The sequence below is a fragment of the Sinocyclocheilus anshuiensis genome, unplaced genomic scaffold (assembly GCF_001515605.1).
Source record: "Sinocyclocheilus anshuiensis isolate Anshui unplaced genomic scaffold, SAMN03320099.WGS_v1.1 scaffold145, whole genome shotgun sequence".
Taxonomy (NCBI): domain Eukaryota; kingdom Metazoa; phylum Chordata; class Actinopteri; order Cypriniformes; family Cyprinidae; genus Sinocyclocheilus; species Sinocyclocheilus anshuiensis.
In genome coordinates this window covers 2,300,920-2,318,210 of record NW_015537973.1, presented here as the reverse complement: position 1 = coordinate 2,318,210, position 17,291 = coordinate 2,300,920, and the positions used below count along the sequence as shown (strand labels likewise).

Genomic DNA, 17,291 nt, shown 5'->3' with positions numbered 1-17,291 from the left:
TTTGACAGTTTAAGTGAGAATCGGCTCATCAGTTTTGATCAACAAGCCATATGCAATTAGTTGTTGTGCAAACTGCAGACAATTGTACTTACTGTTTGCACACATGTGCCAAAGCATTTGCAATTTGCTCAAATCAATAAGAAATTCCAATCTGATGTGAACAAGAAGCTAATTGTTCAGAGATCTGAACTTATTGTTTCGGGAAAAAAGTTTCATTCGAGAATTGAGCCAAGAAAAACTGGAAAAACTGTAAATGTGAGCCAAAATCATCACAATTAAAAGAACCAAAGACTTAAACTACTGTGCATTGATCGATGACCACCTGTGATGCAGTGGACAACTGTGAGGGTGATCACATCCACATGCCCCTGAACTGTGATGCAGAAACACAATGGGAGGATCCATCTGTCTCTGACCACAACTACAGTTCAAAATCACAACTCAACCTGAAGCCACCTACATCTGATATGGGAACACAATGCATTGAGCCGGTGCCATTGTACATAACTCTGCTGAGAAAAAACAACCTTTGTCAGCTATACACAGGGTTGACATTGGATGCATTTCATTCAGTTGCCGAGCACCTTACCAGGTCCAGTACATACACCAACAGCTTCCAGCTACACACTTGGGATCAGCTCCTGATGACTCTGATAAAGCTGCGTCTTAATTTATTGCAGGGTGATCTTGCTGAAAGGTTTGGTGTTTCTCAGTCCATTGTAAACAAGGTGATTTCATGTTGGATTGACATCATGGAGGAGAACATGAGGGATTACATACCATGGCTTCCCAGGGAGACAATCCAGGCAACAGTGCCTCAGTGTTTCAGAGAACAATTCCCAAATACAACATGTGTGATCCACTGTTCAGAGACACCCCTTCAAAAGTCACACAACCTTGACTCAAGAGTCGAGTCCTGCAGCCATTACTACGTAATAGTTATTTTTATAAACCTTTACAATGTTACCAGAAGTTACCTGCTGTAATAGTTATTTTTATAAACCTTTACAATGTCACCAGAAGTTACCTGTAGTAGTTATTTTTATAAACCGTTACAATGTCACCAGAAGTTACCTGCTGTGAATAGTTGGGTTTTTTTTTTCATCTTAATTTGATATTTTTTTATCTTTGATCTCTGATTTGAAGGAATAAGTCATGTCAAGTTTGCAAATTAATTCCATCTTGGTTTATTACATATGGAAATTAAATGCTTGAAAATGTTACCTCTACAGGATGGTCAGTAGAAGGTGTCTCTTGCTTCCTGAAAACAACAAACACTGATCAACAAATCACAACTGATTTTATACAACTTATATTAAATTATACATTTTCTAAAACACAAATCACACTTTGTCTCTTGTTTAACACAACTGATTTAAAACAACTAATTTAAAAGTTCCAGTCATCACCTACAGCCTCTACATTCCACCCCAATTACCTAATATCCTATCTATATTTTGAAAATATTTCCATGTATATATTTATATTCATATAATTTATATTATAAATATATTTAATATAGAAACAACATATTTTTCTGAAATATATACATGCATGTGTATTTATATATCCATAATAAACATACACTGTACACACACATATATTATGTAAACAAAAACTTGCATTTTGAATGCAATTAATCGTTGACCAGCACTAGTTTGTATACTTAAAAGAAATTTCAAAACTTTCACAGTTGTCTTATTTCAAAAACATTCATTATTATTACACTTGATGTTTACTTACCTTATTCCTTGTATCAGGTGATAGCATGATTAGGCATTTCCAAAACTGTGGCATCAAAGATGGAAACATAATTCATGTATTTAAAAATTGTATTTCCATCTTTGTTGCCACAGTTTTGGAAGTGTCTAAAATTATTGTACGCATATGTACAAGTCATTGGTGTTTGGCGAGGAGTTTTTTTTAGTTTTATTGAGTTTTCCCAATACTTTGGGCAATATAGTGTATGTTTGGTGCGGTAGGGGGCCCAACCTCATATTCTTTCATAGGGCCCAAAATTGCTAGCGGCGCCCCTGGCACAAGGAGTATGACAAAAGCCAGTGCTCCACACAGAGATCTGGGCCCGTATTCACAAAACATCTTAAGGCTAAAAGTAGCTCATAACTCGCCAATTTAGGAGAAAATCTTAAAAGTAATGGGCGTGTCAGTCCTAAATTTAGGACTCCTAAATTTTTGCCCTAAGAGTATTTCACAAAGCATTTCAGCAGTAGAACTAGCTCCTAAATCTGTGAAAGGTTAGGAGTAGTGAAGAGGACTCCTAAATCACTAAGACCAATCCTAAAATGGCTGCTGCCGGCAATCTGCCTCGGAATGTAAACATTTTAGAAACATTTGACGATAATGAGCTTTTAAAAAGGTATATCGCCTTAATCGCGGGGGTATTATGACTGTTGTAGAACTTGTCGGGGACAATTTTGCTTTGATTAGCCTATATCCTTGTTTTCATTAACCAGTTGGGCAAGAAGTAACAGATCCTCTTGCGTCCAGTTTGGTTTTATTTTATATTTGCATGTCTTACTATTCCACTCTGTTAATTAAAAGGCTGTTTATATGCATATTCACTAATTGTTTACAAGAAGCATACATGTAAGAGGCTGACAATTAGCTGAACATATAGCCTACTTGTTTAATTAGTGACTCATAGCCTGCATTTTAAAATGTTTATTTGAATGTGGCAATTAACATTTTTATTTTTAAACCTTTATTTGAATATGGCAACATAAAATCGTGCTCTACAATATTTCTATGTATAAATCTCTGACAGAGACTATCAGCCAATCATATGTTAGTAAGCATGCTGACATCATCCATAGCAACGAGGTCAACCCCGCCCTTACTCTTAGCTTAAAGGGTTAGTTCAACCAAAAATTTAAATTCTGTCATTAATTACTCACCCTCATGTTGTTCCAAACCTGTAAGACCTTCGTTCATCTTCGGTACACAAATTAAGACATTTTTGCATAGACAGCAACGCAACTGTAATGTTCCCAGGTCCAGAAACGTAGTAAGGACATCGGTAAAACAGTCCATGTGACATCAGTAGCTCAACTTCAGTTTTGCAAAGCTGCAAGAATACTTTTTGAGCACAAAGAAAACAAAAATGACATAATTTGTTCAACAATTCTTCTCCCCCGACTTACGTCTTCCACAATTGTAAAGAGTATCACAATGCATACGCACGCTTTCCCCTAAACAACGCTGATTACGTCGATTATGCTATTGGGTACTCTCCAAAATGGAGGAAGACGTAACTCGGGGGAGAAGAATGAACAAAGGTCTTACGGGTTTGGAACAACATGAGGGTGAGTAATTAATGACAGAATTTTCATTTTGGGTGAACTAACCCTTTAAGACTTCTCTCTATTCCTTAGTAAAAGTTTGTCTCAGCAGCTTTGTGAATTGGTTTTAAGAGAAAACTCTTAGCTAAAAACTTTTACTGTTATTTAGGAGAACTCTTAGTGGTAAGATAAAATGTTTTGTGAATACGGGCCCAGATCTCTGTGTGGAGCACTGGCTGTCAGACTCCTTGTGCAAACAAAAATCTCACTGGATTATTGTGTTCTAATAATTTTGGCCACCACTGTAGATCATCAACGTTGTAAACATTAGTAGTATAAGATTTAAAGTCTGCGTCTGAGACCATAAAAATCAATATATATAAATTTGAAAAAGCAGGGGGGAAATGATTCATCTAAAATAAATGATGATCAAAAATAAATAAAGGCATGGTATTAGTTTCCGAGTTTTATTGTGATTTTCATGTAATAAAAAGCTAAATACTGTTAGTATTAATAAACAGAATTGACGTTGACACTTTTTGAGCATTCTGGTATTATTTAACTAAGTTACTATCATATTTAAAAAAAAAATAAGATACTGCGATTCTCTTTGCAAATGTGCCGTGAGTCTCCTACTAAGCCATATTCTTCAATTTAAATTACATGTGGAACAACGCTGGTTATTTGTGTTTCGCAAAAACAGCTTGTGTAGGTCAGTGGAAACAGGCACATATACAGCCGCAGCGCTGTGTGTCGCTGCTGAGCTCGTCTGCGGCTTTATCTCGACTTAAAGGAGACGCAACAAAGAGCGACAGCAGTGGGCCCTGCTAACAGCGTGGCTTACTATAGCTTTAAGAACTTAAAATAGGGTCTGGGTCTTTAAAATTAATTTTGCAGTTATTATAGAGATGATAGACTAAGTTTTCTATTTATACCACTTACATTTGTGCACAAGGTTTGCAAAGAGAAGTAAGAGCGTCCATTGAAATATGTTTGACAATCGGATCAGTGCCTTTAGCAACCCAACATTTTCCACATTTTATGCCTCCTGTTTATTTGAAGCGGTTTCATTTTGTTGAGCATTTTTAAGGCGTCCTGGAGTACGAGAAAACAAGTTTAGCGGTGATGGAGCCGCAGCTCTCGAGCAACAAAGAGGAGGTGGAGAATGAGGCGGCCCTGGAGAAATCCGCGATGCAGAGTACCTCATCCACCCCGTGCAGGGCATTCAGAGGACGGGGCGACGGGTGTCTGAAGACCGAAGGGACTTGCCCACCCGAGACAAACGGAGCTGCGCCGAGCATGGCGGGATCCGGGCGGGTTTTACGGGACAGGTCAACGCGAGCTATTCCCGTGTGGAGGCAGAGCGATATCGGGGAGGACCGAGGTGAAGTGACACGCGTCGTTGCGGCGAATCGCCGGAGGAAAGCGAAATGCCCGCGGCGCAGGAAGAGCGCAGCAGCCGCTCAGGGTTCATCTTATGCGGCCAGAGGGTTCAGCGGCGACTGTGACCTTCCGGATGAGTATGTGCGCCTTTTGAGTCTCTAATATACATGAGATGTTTTAGAGCACAATAACAAGGCCTCGCTTGTGCAGGTCCTAATAATAAGGCATGGCATTTCTGTGCTAATTTCACACATTTAGGCGTGATGCTGACAGACTGCAGTGTTTACGTTTGCACTAGTGAAAGCAGATGTGTTTCTAAGAGAGTAGTTAGGCAAAATAAATCACAAACTCTTTGACACTGGAAGGATGATCTGAAAGATAAGACATGATAAATAAATCAGCCTGTTTCTCCGTCTTATGACAGGTTTGAAGAAAACAAGGATGCGCTGGTTAATCGAGGTACTTTAAATGGCATTTATTTTTTTAATAAGCATCTAAAGGTGGCTGTATATGGCCAGCCGTTGTATTATTTTTCTGTAATTTCTATTTAAAAAACTTGACTATTCCAAAAGTGACTGTATTCATTAGATCAGGGGTGTCAAAACTTTTCCTAAAGGGGGCCAGATTCGACGATGTGGAAACACTGGGGGGCCGGATGCTTCTACCTATATATAACGCATTTGTTCTGAGCTCGCGCTACGCTGTCTTTAGGCAGAGCTAAAAACGGTCCGTGCAGCGCGGTTCAAACGAGTCGCGCTTTTCCGCTTTTGACGCGTTTAGGAATTCGCGTGCGCTAAAGAAATGAGAGCGCATGTGAGTTATCAAATTGATATCACTCGCGTTTTACTGCTACATCTGGTCTAACATTTAGTGCTGCCATCTTGTGTTGACATTGTGAAACTGCATAGGCCTATTTGTAAATTATGCTTGGCGGGTCATATATAATATAGACTATTAAGACAGCTGCGGGCCGCTTAACATTCATCCACGGGCCGCATTTGGACACCCCTGTATTAGATACTAGTACGTATTCTAATAGTTACATTTGAATTAGGGCTGCACGATAAATCGCATGCGAAAAATCGCGCGAATATGAACGTGGTTTTGCGCAGCTCGTCAGTGAACAACGGCTCTGTGTAGTTAATGCTGCTCAATGTGAAAGCCCGCAGGTGATGGAGATTTACCGCTGATTACAGAACCGGCTTTCTGACAAGATGCGCATTAAATATCGCATGCGATTTATCGTGCAGCCCTAATTTGAATTATGAATAACAGCTATTGAATTGTTATTGTTAACAAAGAACGTTTTTGCCATTAAATTCTGTGAAGCTTTGTGACTCAAATATACCAAGTATAGTATAGATATCAGTTTGGCTAGTAACTATTAGGTTCTAGTACTTTATTTCTTTGTAACTAGTGACTTTCCCCCAATAGTAACCATCTATTTTAGCTTTACGGGTAGTTATTTATTTGATATACTAGTACCTGTATTATCATAAACAATGACTAGTCAGAATAACTGCTGTATAGTTAAAATTAAACATGTTACTACTAGTTATAATTGGGACACAATTTACTAGTAGTAATAGTAAGTAGGTACTAGTGTGTATTTAATTAGTACTTGTAAAACTGGAATCGATACCAGCAACCATTGGAATACAAACTATATAGAACTATAAAATAGGTAGTGAATAGTTATCTGAATATCTGTAACTACAACAAGGCTCACTTTAACATTAGTTAACATTCATCGATCTCAGTTAATATCAATTTAAATATTTACTAATACTGTACATTATTAAAATTAAAGGCTTTATATGTTAATATTATTTTATGGGCCTGAGCTAATATGAATGAATAATGAACAGTTGTACTTTTGTTAAGTAATGTTAACAAAGTAGTAAATGTGTTAAGGAACCTTATTGTAAAGTATTACTGAATATTTAAGTCACATATTGCCATAGAATTCTTTGGCAAAAATCACTATATGTAACCAGTAAGAGCTAGTTATTATTGGGATATTGACTATTAGCAAAGAAATACATACTAGTATTTAAAGAATATGTACTAGTGACAAATTGAATAGATGTACTCACTTTTGGAATAAGTACTAGTATCTAACATACTAGTAATTAAAAGTACAAAAACCTATAAAGAGATGCTTGTTAGTTTTAAGGAATAAATGCTAACGCAGTTTGCCTTCGGATGTGATGTGATTCTGCTTCATGTGACTGTGTTCTCTTCCAGCGGCCCGCGGCAGACAGGTGCGCTCAGGGGCCCGCACCTGCCGGGGCTCGCCTAGGACTGTGTTTAAAATTGAACCAGAAATGGACATTGACTATGGTACGCTACTGAGCTTTTAATGTAGTAGACTGAACAGGTCCACTACAAATGCTTGATCAAATACACACCACAAAAATATATAAATAACTATAATGGTTGCACATTTTGCTTGCAGTGGAGGCCAATAAAGCGGTCGAAAAGACAGGAACAAGGTGATTGCACATTTATCATGAGAACACATGGACACTTTCTCATGAAAGACCCCATGAAATCAAAGTTGGAGTTTTGTGTTTAATATGCGTAGCGTTTCTATTCCATGAAAAAATGGGCCAAAACTATCTTGCATTACCTAATGTGTTCAAATTTCTGTCCTCCATTTAGCAAAAGCCGGTAGTGCATCTTCATTTACGCTGTGACATCAACTTAAGGCTATTGGCTGTTCGTTAAAAAAAAAAGACAAGACCAGTTTCAATACTGGAAAAAAACAGTGCTCGTCAAGCCATTTTGTGGGGTCTTTGAAGACACTGATGGCTGCTAGTGTTTTGGAGTTGGTCTAACAAGCCCTATGTTTGTTAACTGCCATATTTTAGTGTGGAGAAAAAGGAAGAGGAGAGCATGGATGATGATGTTATAGAAGAGGAAGAGTGTCCATTTGTGGATGATCCAAACGATGAAACCTACCGACCCCATTCACACAGGTAATGTTGTACCTTGTGTACATATACTGATTGTAGTCATTTGGAATTAAAACCATATTAATGTCAATATGGCTTGAACATTGTTAAAACCTCTCGGAAACAGTTATTGTTTCATTTTATAAATGACAGACATCTGATGTTGTGTTATAGCATGATTACAGTAATCAGTTAATGATAAAATGAAAGTTATTAATTATTCGGACCATCACGGAAAACCTGTAAATATCAGGGAATTATACAGTTGTGATTTCCAGGCCAAGAAAATTAATTTAAATATCAAAAAAAGGTCACCATAAAGACAATTTCTGTATAAAACAGTAGTTTTTCTAGTCATGGTCATCGAAAGCACATTTCTGTTTGTGAGAAAATTGTCAGCTCTTTGTTGATTATGCATGCCTTTTGTTAAGCTTTGAAGAAAAGTTCTGTAATTATTGTATGGAAATACTGAGGGTGTTGTTCTAAATATGCATGCTGTAAGTGTCCAGCTTAATATAGCATGTACAATGACACTGCCTAGAGTGTCTTGATGAATAATCTAACCCTGTAAAGTTATTGCATTGGTGCATTGCATACATGTATATTTTCTTTAAGAAAATTAAAATCGAGTGATTAAAAAATATGGAAAGATTTAGAAACACTGCTTTATTATTTCAGTCATGTATTAGAGTATGTATGCTGATTATGGCTTGTTGCCAATGTTTCTTTTGTTCAACAGTGAGGAAGAGGACACCGTCAGCAGTGATGAAGATGTCCCTTTTAGAGATGACCAGAATGATGCGAATGACCAGAGCTATGATCCTAAGTATGAGAAGTGTGTTTTTCTGTGTGTCTTCTGAATTTCTCATCTCCTACGCCCTCTACATTTCTGTTGTATTTCTGTGCAGGGAAATTCCTAAGTTGAGGCACAGACCCCATACTAGACTGACGGAGAAGAAAGACAAGGCTACAATGCAAGAGACTGCAACAGAGCAAGAGACCGAGATAAAAACTGAGGGAGGGGAGAGCACAGATGTGCAGACCACTGCTGAAGTTGAGGAAGGTGCCGAGCCACCCAGGAAGTGAGTCAGTGATGTTGTTTTGCATGTTTGTGATGGAAACACAACTTGACACCCCTGCAACAAAATGTTTACTCATTAGGTTTACAGTCTCACTCACTCACTCACACATTCTCACTTAAACACTCACTTAGTGAATGATAAACAAATATTAACCATCAGACTTTCTTGTTTTTTGTCTTAGAAGAGGGCGAAGAAGGAAAGATGATAAAAGCCCTCGTCTTCCCAAAAGAAGGTAAGAAAGCATCTCACATTGAACACTGAAAACAGTCCTAAAACATGAGTAGAGCTCTATCCATCTCCCTTTTTATTTAGAATACAAACATTTGCATGACTATTTATATATTAAATAAATAATATATCTTTTTTTTTTGTAGTATCTGCTGGCTGGAAAGTGTTTACAAAGCTTTTGTAAATAAAGTCTGAATTCTTGGGATCATTAAAAAAAACTCACTGAAATTTATAATAGGTCATGGAAAATTCATTGAAATTTCTATAGTCATTACTTTTTATAATTTTTTTTTTTTTGGTCTAAAAAAATGCCGTGTTTAGTGCAAAAAAAATTGTAGTTCTCACAAACCAATGAAAAAATCATGGAAAATTAAAATTCATCGTTCAAGAAGTGTTGCAATCCTGATTATGGCTATAATATATAACAGTGTATGATATATATAATATAACATGATATATTTTATTCTTATTCAAGTTTGGTACAATCAAATGACTCTTTTTACAGATGTGTTGAAATTATTTTTTGTAATAAGTGACAGCATGCCACAATTTAATTTGTAACTGGAAGATTCCTTTACATATATATATATATATTCCTATTTTAAATGGTGATCATTTGTTCTTGTACTCAGGAAAAAGCCGCCGGTGCAGTATGTGCGTTGTGAAATGGAAGGATGCGGTACAGTGCTGGCCCATCCGCGTTACTTGCAGGTACAAATGCAAACTAGTGTTTCCCTCACTGACTGACACCTGACACACAGTTTAGACCTGAAGCCTTTCTGTTGTCTTTCTCTCCTGCAGCATCACATTAAATACCAACACCTGATGAAGAAGAAGTACGTCTGTCCTCATCCCTCATGCGGACGACTCTTCCGGCTGCAGAAACAACTACTGCGGCATGCCAAGCACCACACCGGTAAGATAAGCACATTCAGTGTAAGCTTGAAATACTTATCGTGAAGTGTCTTTGGTTGGGTGGCTTTTTTAAAGTACAGTCTGTTTCAGATCAGAGAGACTATATCTGTGAGTTCTGTGCTCGCGCCTTCAAGAGCTCTCACAACCTGGCTGTGCATCGAATGATACACACCGGAGAGAAGCCACTGCAGTAAGTTGAATCTCTGCTGCTTACACACTACACAGCATACTTTTACTTATCCAGCTGAGAAGACTAAGTACAGGCGCTTGATCATTTTTGTAAAACAAACACTAACAGGAAATCAGGTTTTGTATCTTCTGAAGGGATTAATTTTGTGATCATGACCAGCTGACTGTTAATTATCCTGCTTATTACATGGCTACTTAACAAATACAAAATTATATTAAAGGGATAGTTCACCCAAAAATGAAAATTCTGACGTGTGTGGTATTAAAGGGTTAGTTCACCCAAATATGTAAATTCTGTCATTAATTACTCACCCTCACATCGACCTTCTTTTATCTTCGGAACACAAATTAAGTTATTTCTGATCAAATCTGAGAGCTCTCTGACCCTCCGTAGACAGCAATGCAACTGTAATGTTCCCAGGTCCAGAAACGTAGCAGGGACATCGGTAAAATAGATGTAATGAGCGTTGTTTACGTTCAGCATGCGCGCGCTGTCTACTGAACGTAAACAACGCGGATTACGTTCTGGGGTACTCTCCAAAATGGTGGAAGACGGTAACTCGGGGAGAAGAATTGTTGAATAAATTATGATTTTATTGTTTTCTTTGTGCACAAAAAGTATTCTTGTAGCTTTGTAAAATTACGGTTGAACCACATGGCCTGTTTTATCGATGTCCTTGCTACATTTCTGGACCTGGGAACATTACAGTTGCATTGCTGTCTACGGAGGGTCAGAGAGCTCTCAGATTTGATCAAAAATATCTTAATTTGTGTTCCGAAGATGAACGAAGGTCTTACGGGTTTGGAACAACATGAGGGTGAGTAATTAATGACAGAATTTAAATTTTTGGGTGAACTAACCCTTTAAACATTGATTTGGATTAAAAGCCGCATAATTTCACCATTTTCACAGTATTTGGCAAAATAAAAGCTTGATGGTTTAACTTTTAAAAATGACAAAATTAAGACATGAATATTAGTACTGTCATTAGAATATATAAAACCATTATTTTTCTTAAGTGCTTTTTTTTTAAACAATGAAATAGTATTACTATTAAATAGTATAATACGAAACCGTATTACTATGATAATGTTTAATATTTTTATTTAATAATATTATTTTACAAATATATTGATAGATAATCACAGTGTTTTGGGTCAAATTGTCCAGCCCTACAAAAAAGCAAAGCAAACCTGAAGCTCTTTAAAAAAAAATTGCATTTAAACGCAATGTTTTTTGTTTTTTTTCATAAAATCCCAATTAGCTTTTATCCTCCAATCATGCATCCCTAGAATGCATGCATAATTATTAGAACAGTTGGTATTTTGATCATATTTTTTCCTAAGCATATTTTATAAATGCCAAACAATATCACTCTTAATAACTGCTATTGATTTTGTATAAAATAATTTGTAAATTGCTGTTAAACCACGAATTAAACCACCAGGAACCCCAGTGCCACTTAATATGAATAACAAGCTGAAGTCTCATGAAATACATGAAAGATTTTTTTTTTTTTACGTGTTCTTCACTTCCAGCCCTCATTAACAAATATATATCATTTATAAATTATTACATACAAAATTAAGTCATTATTAAGAAGCAAACATGGAGGAGCAAAACATAACGGATCCAGCTTGTTCTGATGTAGAGAAGGAAGGATGTTGAAGGTGAAACATGGAAGCTCCTACACGCCCTGAAGTGAAATGTATAAATATTGTATGTAATTGCTTTAACTTTTGGTTGCTTTGTGGAAATGTCAGTACCAGGGAGACTGTTTTAGTTGTCATGTTACATTTTCAATACTTTAACACAAAAAATGGCACACTTCCAATTTGACATTGTATAATAGTCAAATAAAATGCAAGATCTCCACTGTAGTCATTTCGCGGATCTATAAAAAAGAAATGACAGTAAATATCAAGCATCTCATTTCCTCTCTAGGTGTGAAATCTGTGGTTTCACTTGCCGTCAGAAGGCCTCCCTTAACTGGCACATGAAGAAGCATGATGCAGATGCCACGTACCAGTTCTCCTGCAGCATCTGCGGCAAGAAGTTCGAAAAGAAGGACAGTGTGGTGGCTCACAAAGCCAAGAGCCACCCCGAGGTGCTCATTGCCGAAGCCCTGGCCGCCAATGCCGGATCCCTCATCACCACTCCTACCGGAGTCACCTTGCTGCTGGACACCTCCACAGGCTCCATGCAGACAGAGCAGGTGGTCCCTGAGGCCCAGGGGAGCTCTGTGATACCAGCGGGTCAGGTGGGTCCAGTGATGGTTGTGGATCAGGATCACCCGCTACACAGCATGCAGGTACCGGTGACCCTGGCCTTGTCCTCGACAGAAGAGGAAAACAGTGCTCCTTCACAGCAGACCTCCGCTCACTCTCTGCAGATGCCACTACAGTTCGTCTCGACGCAGCAACACCAAATCCAGCAGCTACCCATTCAGCCCTCCACAACCAGCGACACCCAGCAGGCCGCTTTGGTCCAGCAGCTGCCCGTTCAGTCCTACAGCCCTCAATCCCAGATTGTCCACATGGCCTTCAGAGCTCTTCCTCAACAGCAGCTCCCACTGGTTTCTGTCGCACAGCAGCTGCCTCTTCAGACCACCCAGCCACATCAAAACCAGACCCTCTGTAGGCCCCCAAGCCACAACCCGGCTCCCAATACTCCCCTTCTCTCCCAAACCCTGCCCGAGGCGTCCACTGACCCCCGGAGCGTTTTGGGATTCGGGGGCGATCCTGCCTCCTCATCATCTACATCTCCCCAGTCTTCCACTACTCCTTCAGAGAAGAGACAGGTGGTCTGGCAGGGAGACGGGACTAATGAGAACGGAAGTGGGGGTGGGGTTTGGGAGGTGGGCAGAGAGGGGGAGGAGCCAAACATGACTGACAGTTCAGACGGCCAAATACAGCATGTTCTGCTGTAGTGAAGGAAGGATGTTGTAATGGTGTAACATGGAAGATTGAGATGACTGTTATTTGTCGCGCTCCTAAACACCCTGAAGTTAAATATATAGTCATAACTATATTGTATGTAATCACATTAACTTTTGGTAGCTTTGTAAAAATGTCTGTACCAGGGAGACTGTGTTTTGAGTTATTGTCATTGTTAATTTTGTTTATAAACCGTTATAGTCCCCTCCAACAACCACATCTGTTTTGTGTGTGAGTGTGTTGTTTTGTGGCTGTAGAGGCTTCCACAGACCTTAATTCACATTAGTCTGTGTGAGTAAAGCCATTGTGTATAAGCAAACTTATGCCATCATGTGGCTTGAATAGGTACTGTAGAAATTAGGGATGCACCCGTATTACAGATAAGCTGATAATTTTCATGTTATGGTCAATATTAAAATTCCATCCGATTTTGTCTAAATACATTTAAAATAAAACACTAAAAACAAATCCGCTGTTTTAAATGTTTCAAGTGAATATATGCATCACTACAACAGATCTTGTTATTAAATTATTAGTGTTTTTAAACTTTAACTGCATTTGATGATGGCAAAAGTAATATAAATGCAAAAAAGGCGGAAAAATATCAAATTGGCTGATATACACTACTGTTTAAACGTTTGGTGTAGTATTTTTAAAGTTTTTTTTTTTTTTTCTAAATTGCAGTTAACACTAATATTGTTAAATACTGGTACAATTAAATCTATTTTAATACATTTTAAATTAATTCCTGAGATGGCAAAGCTGAATTTTCAGCAGCCATTTCTCTTCTGTGTAACATTATCCTTTAGAAATAATTCTAATATGCTGATTTGGTGCTGAAGAAACATTTATTATTAATTCTTTGATGAATATAAAGTTTAAAATAACAGCATTTACTTGAAATATACTTTTGTTACATTACTTATAAAAGTATTTTCTGTCACTGCATGCATTTAATGCATCTTTGCTTAATAAATGTACTCATTTCTTTCAAACAAATCTTAACTGCCTCCAAACTTTTGAACTTGTGTATATCAAATTTAAACTTCTAGCTACCAATTTTATGAAAAGAAGCCTCTAATATCACCAGTAACAGATACAACACCAATATATAGTGCAAGCCCAGGAGAAATGAACCATGATATCAAAAAAGGGACACTTAAATTTGAAAAAACATTGGCCATATATATATTTTTAGAGTCATCAAATACACAATATGTATACATACTTACATTTATTGTTTCAAAACCTTAGACTAATGTAGGATTAAAAAGGGAGGCTTTTGGAAGCCAAATAAGACCCAGATAAATGCCATTTTAATAATGACATCTATTGCTTACATTTGTTAGAAGAATTTTTACAAGTCTCTCTGCTAGTATTGATCACATCGCCTTTGTCTACAAAACAAAAACCTCTGGAGAAAATCTGTAACACATTTTACAGACTAATTATCACAATCTCATCAGTAGCATATTAATTTAATACATATAACACGTCGTCGTGGATGTTTTTCACATAAAAGTAAGTTGTTACCCAAATTATGTCATACAGACAGAAAGTTTTGAACTTTTATGGTTGTGAGAGTCTGGCATACTGCTTGAGTGCACGTTTTGGTGGAATGAGAGAATCATTCAGCCCCACTCGTCTCTTCTTTCGCTGTTCATTGTCTTTCTCTCCATCTGTCTCTGCGTCTTCCTCACAAGAAGCCAGCGGACCATCGTGTGAAACTGTAACATTGTCTTTTGGTCCACTGTCAGAGGTGACCGCACGGTTACTCTGCAGATCGCTGTCATGTGCGAACTTGCAGCGGCTTCCAAAGCGGCAGCGGCCATCCTTCCTGTAGGCCACACAAATGCGCTTACCGTCAATCTGGGCGGGGCGCGCTTGTAAAGTAAGAGGTACATGTTTCTGTAGGACATTCAGTCTCTCCTCAGCCAGCTCTTTGAATGGATTAGCAAACACACTGCTGCCTGTAAGCGCTCCACCCGAGCTGGATCCTCCCAGAGGTGGAGGAGGGAGCTTGTGAGTGTGAGGACGGACGGAGAGGAGTGGCGAGGGCTCGGAAATGGAGCGATCAGCATTGGGCGGCTCCTCTTGATCCTCATTCTCTGGACCAGATTCAGACTCACTGGAAAGCGATTCCGACTCCAACAGGAAATTACGGCTTTTCGTCTTCTCTACAGTGCATTCTGTCTTCTTGAAGGACCTAAGCAGAAATCATAAAAGAAGTGATACTTGATCATTCTCAGCTCATTAAAGGAATAACTGACCTTTTTGTTTTATCATGTAATCATTTATTCATGAAAGTGAATGGTGACCACTGCTGTCAAACTTTTTTCTAACTTTTATTATATTCTTTCTTAGTTTACACACACGCACAACACCCTTATCACCCTTGTGAAAAAGAAGCACAGTTTCTCATACCTTACTTTTTAAAGTGAAATAATACACTTTAAAAGAATGTACTTAAGTGCGAACTGAATGTAATGTTTTAAGCACTTAATTGCAATAAAATTAAAACATATTTTAGTTTAAATCTATATTAAATGCAATTAGTTGAAATTAAGAGTGCTTTTTTGATCCACTAAAGTAGAACTTAAGAACATCTTTATATGTAATTTCATAATCACTTCTATTCTTCTTTGAAATACAGTTAAAGCGTACTTACAAGCATATATTCTAAACTAAAATATGTTTTCATTATTTCTATTGAAATTTGTGTCATGTATTTACACATTTGTAATTATTTAATTTTAAATGTATTAACTTTAAATGTAATATCGCATAACACACTACAGTTAAAATTTGAATCAAGCATTTTCATGTGCTTTAGTATGTGAACACATCAAAATAATCTGTAAAGCAAAACAATTTAAAATGTAAGTTAAAAAGTTAAAACATTATTACAAAGTGCACTTTCAAAAAATGTGTTAAGAAGCAGTCGTTAAAAAAGTGCACTCCAAGTGGCTTTTTAATTTTATTTTTACATTATCTGCAAGTTAAACAATATACTTTTAAATCACAAAATGAGTTATTGTAGAATAATTAGTTCTTTACCACATAATGAAAGTGAATGGCGACCATCGCTCTCAAACAAGATTTGAATTTACAATATTAAATTACAGGACTTATATTTCCTTACAAAAAGCTAATATTTGGCTTCAGAAGACTTGGAATACAGTCCACACGTCGTGTGGACTACTTTTATGATGCTTTTTGTCCTTTGTGGAGCTTAACAGCCCCAGTCCCCATTCACTCTTACTCAGTTCAAAATAAATTATTATTGTTTTATATATATATAGATAATTTTGTTCCACTGAAGAATTCATGTTGGTTTGTAATTACACGATAGTGAGTAAATGATGACAATTTTTTATTTTTGAATGAGCTATCCTTATAAGATGTAAGATTACGACCGTGGAAACTACTCTTTACACTTTATTTATTTAAGGGGGTCTGAATACTTTCCGTACCCACTGTATATATATATACATACATACACATATAATACACATACACATACATACACACACATATATATATATATATATATATATATATATACACACTTGGCTCTCTCAAATTAAAAACTCCTATACTGATTGAAAACGGATATTATAAATAATGTATTTGTTTATTTCATTATTAATTACTTACTCCTTCGTATTGTCTTCTCCTTTCTCTTCATCCTCTGACTCGGATGAAACCCCGTATCCCACAAGCGAATTCATATCGACTTATATACAAGTTATTGAGAACTGTGATCCAAATTCTTTGAAAAACGTATCAGTATGACTGGATATCGAGATTCAATTGTCATTTAATCGTTTGTTTATCCGGAAGTCAGGTTTTCTTCTTGGTCCCCAAACAGATTTGTGATCGTGGAAATAAAAGTAAATGAAAGTGCCACCGCGAGGCGCGGAGTGGTATTGCGACAATGATATAAACTTAACCAATAATAAAAATAAAATGGAAATATTAGATCAAATACTTAAACATAACATGCTAAATAATACTGATAATTAGAAATGTTACTTTTGGCAACTAAATTAAACAAATAATTTGAAGTTTTAAAATTAGGCTACTAATACTAAATGTAAACTAAAAACAAATAAGATAAAAAAATATATATCAAAATGACAAAAGCACAAAAAAAAAACAAAATTACTCAAACATATTCTAAAATTAAAATAAAGTAACATGTGAATTCAACTTTAATTACAAATAATATAAGACTAAAATATTTAAAGTATTAATATACATTGCAATAAATATTATATAGGCTAAATAATACTAAAATA

The 17,291-nt window shown here is 36.9% G+C and overlaps 2 protein-coding genes across 5 annotated transcripts; one reads left to right on the top strand and one right to left on the bottom strand.

Moving 5' to 3' along the window:
• Window positions 1–4,096: 4,096 nt before the first annotated feature.
• LOC107671112 (E3 ubiquitin-protein ligase ZFP91-like) lies at window positions 4,097–13,432 on the top strand. Of its 4 annotated transcripts, XM_016463969.1 has the most exons (13): window positions 4,097–4,268; window positions 4,362–4,819; window positions 5,107–5,141; window positions 6,930–7,025; window positions 7,141–7,177; window positions 7,556–7,663; window positions 8,379–8,474; window positions 8,548–8,721; window positions 8,903–8,953; window positions 9,582–9,660; window positions 9,751–9,865; window positions 9,955–10,054; window positions 11,999–13,432. In XM_016463969.1, the coding sequence occupies exons 2-13, from the start codon at window positions 4,425–4,427 to the stop codon at window positions 12,981–12,983; spliced, it is 2,271 nt and encodes a 756-aa protein (XP_016319455.1). In that variant the 5' UTR covers window positions 4,097–4,268; window positions 4,362–4,424; the 3' UTR covers window positions 12,984–13,432. The 4 variants fall into 4 exon arrangements, with proteins under 4 accessions (XP_016319455.1, XP_016319464.1, XP_016319447.1 ...); XM_016463978.1 differs by having other exon boundaries at window positions 4,097–4,819; window positions 8,379–8,465; XM_016463961.1 differs by having other exon boundaries at window positions 4,097–4,819.
• A 659-nt stretch (window positions 13,433–14,091) lies between these two features.
• On the bottom strand, window positions 14,092–16,843 carry LOC107671245 (uncharacterized). The gene is made up of 2 exons (XM_016464146.1): window positions 16,648–16,843; window positions 14,092–15,196 (listed from the first exon to the last, which is right to left on the bottom strand). Exons 1-2 carry the CDS (start codon window positions 16,719–16,721, stop codon window positions 14,560–14,562), a joined length of 711 nt encoding a protein of 236 aa, XP_016319632.1. The 5' UTR covers window positions 16,722–16,843; the 3' UTR covers window positions 14,092–14,559.
• Window positions 16,844–17,291: the final 448 nt, after the last annotated feature.

What these genes read in the sequence shown, in the direction of transcription:
- LOC107671112 (XM_016463969.1), top strand. Translation starts at nt 4,425, where the DNA reads ATGGAGCCGCAGCTCTCGAGCAACAAAGAGGAGGTGGAGAATGAGGCG. An exon ending in GACTGTGACCTTCCGGATGA is followed by an intron (nt 4,820 to 5,106) that starts GTATGTGCGCCT and finishes GTCTTATGACAG; the next exon opens with GTTTGAAGAAAACAAGGATG. An exon ending in ACCGGAGAGAAGCCACTGCA is followed by an intron (nt 10,055 to 11,998) that starts GTAAGTTGAATC and finishes TTTCCTCTCTAG; the next exon opens with GTGTGAAATCTGTGGTTTCA.
- LOC107671245 (XM_016464146.1), bottom strand. Translation starts at nt 16,721, where the DNA reads ATGAATTCGCTTGTGGGATACGGGGTTTCATCCGAGTCAGAGGATGAA. An exon ending in GGAGAAGACAATACGAAGGA is followed by an intron (nt 15,197 to 16,647) that starts GTAAGTAATTAA and finishes ATTTCTGCTTAG; the next exon opens with GTCCTTCAAGAAGACAGAAT.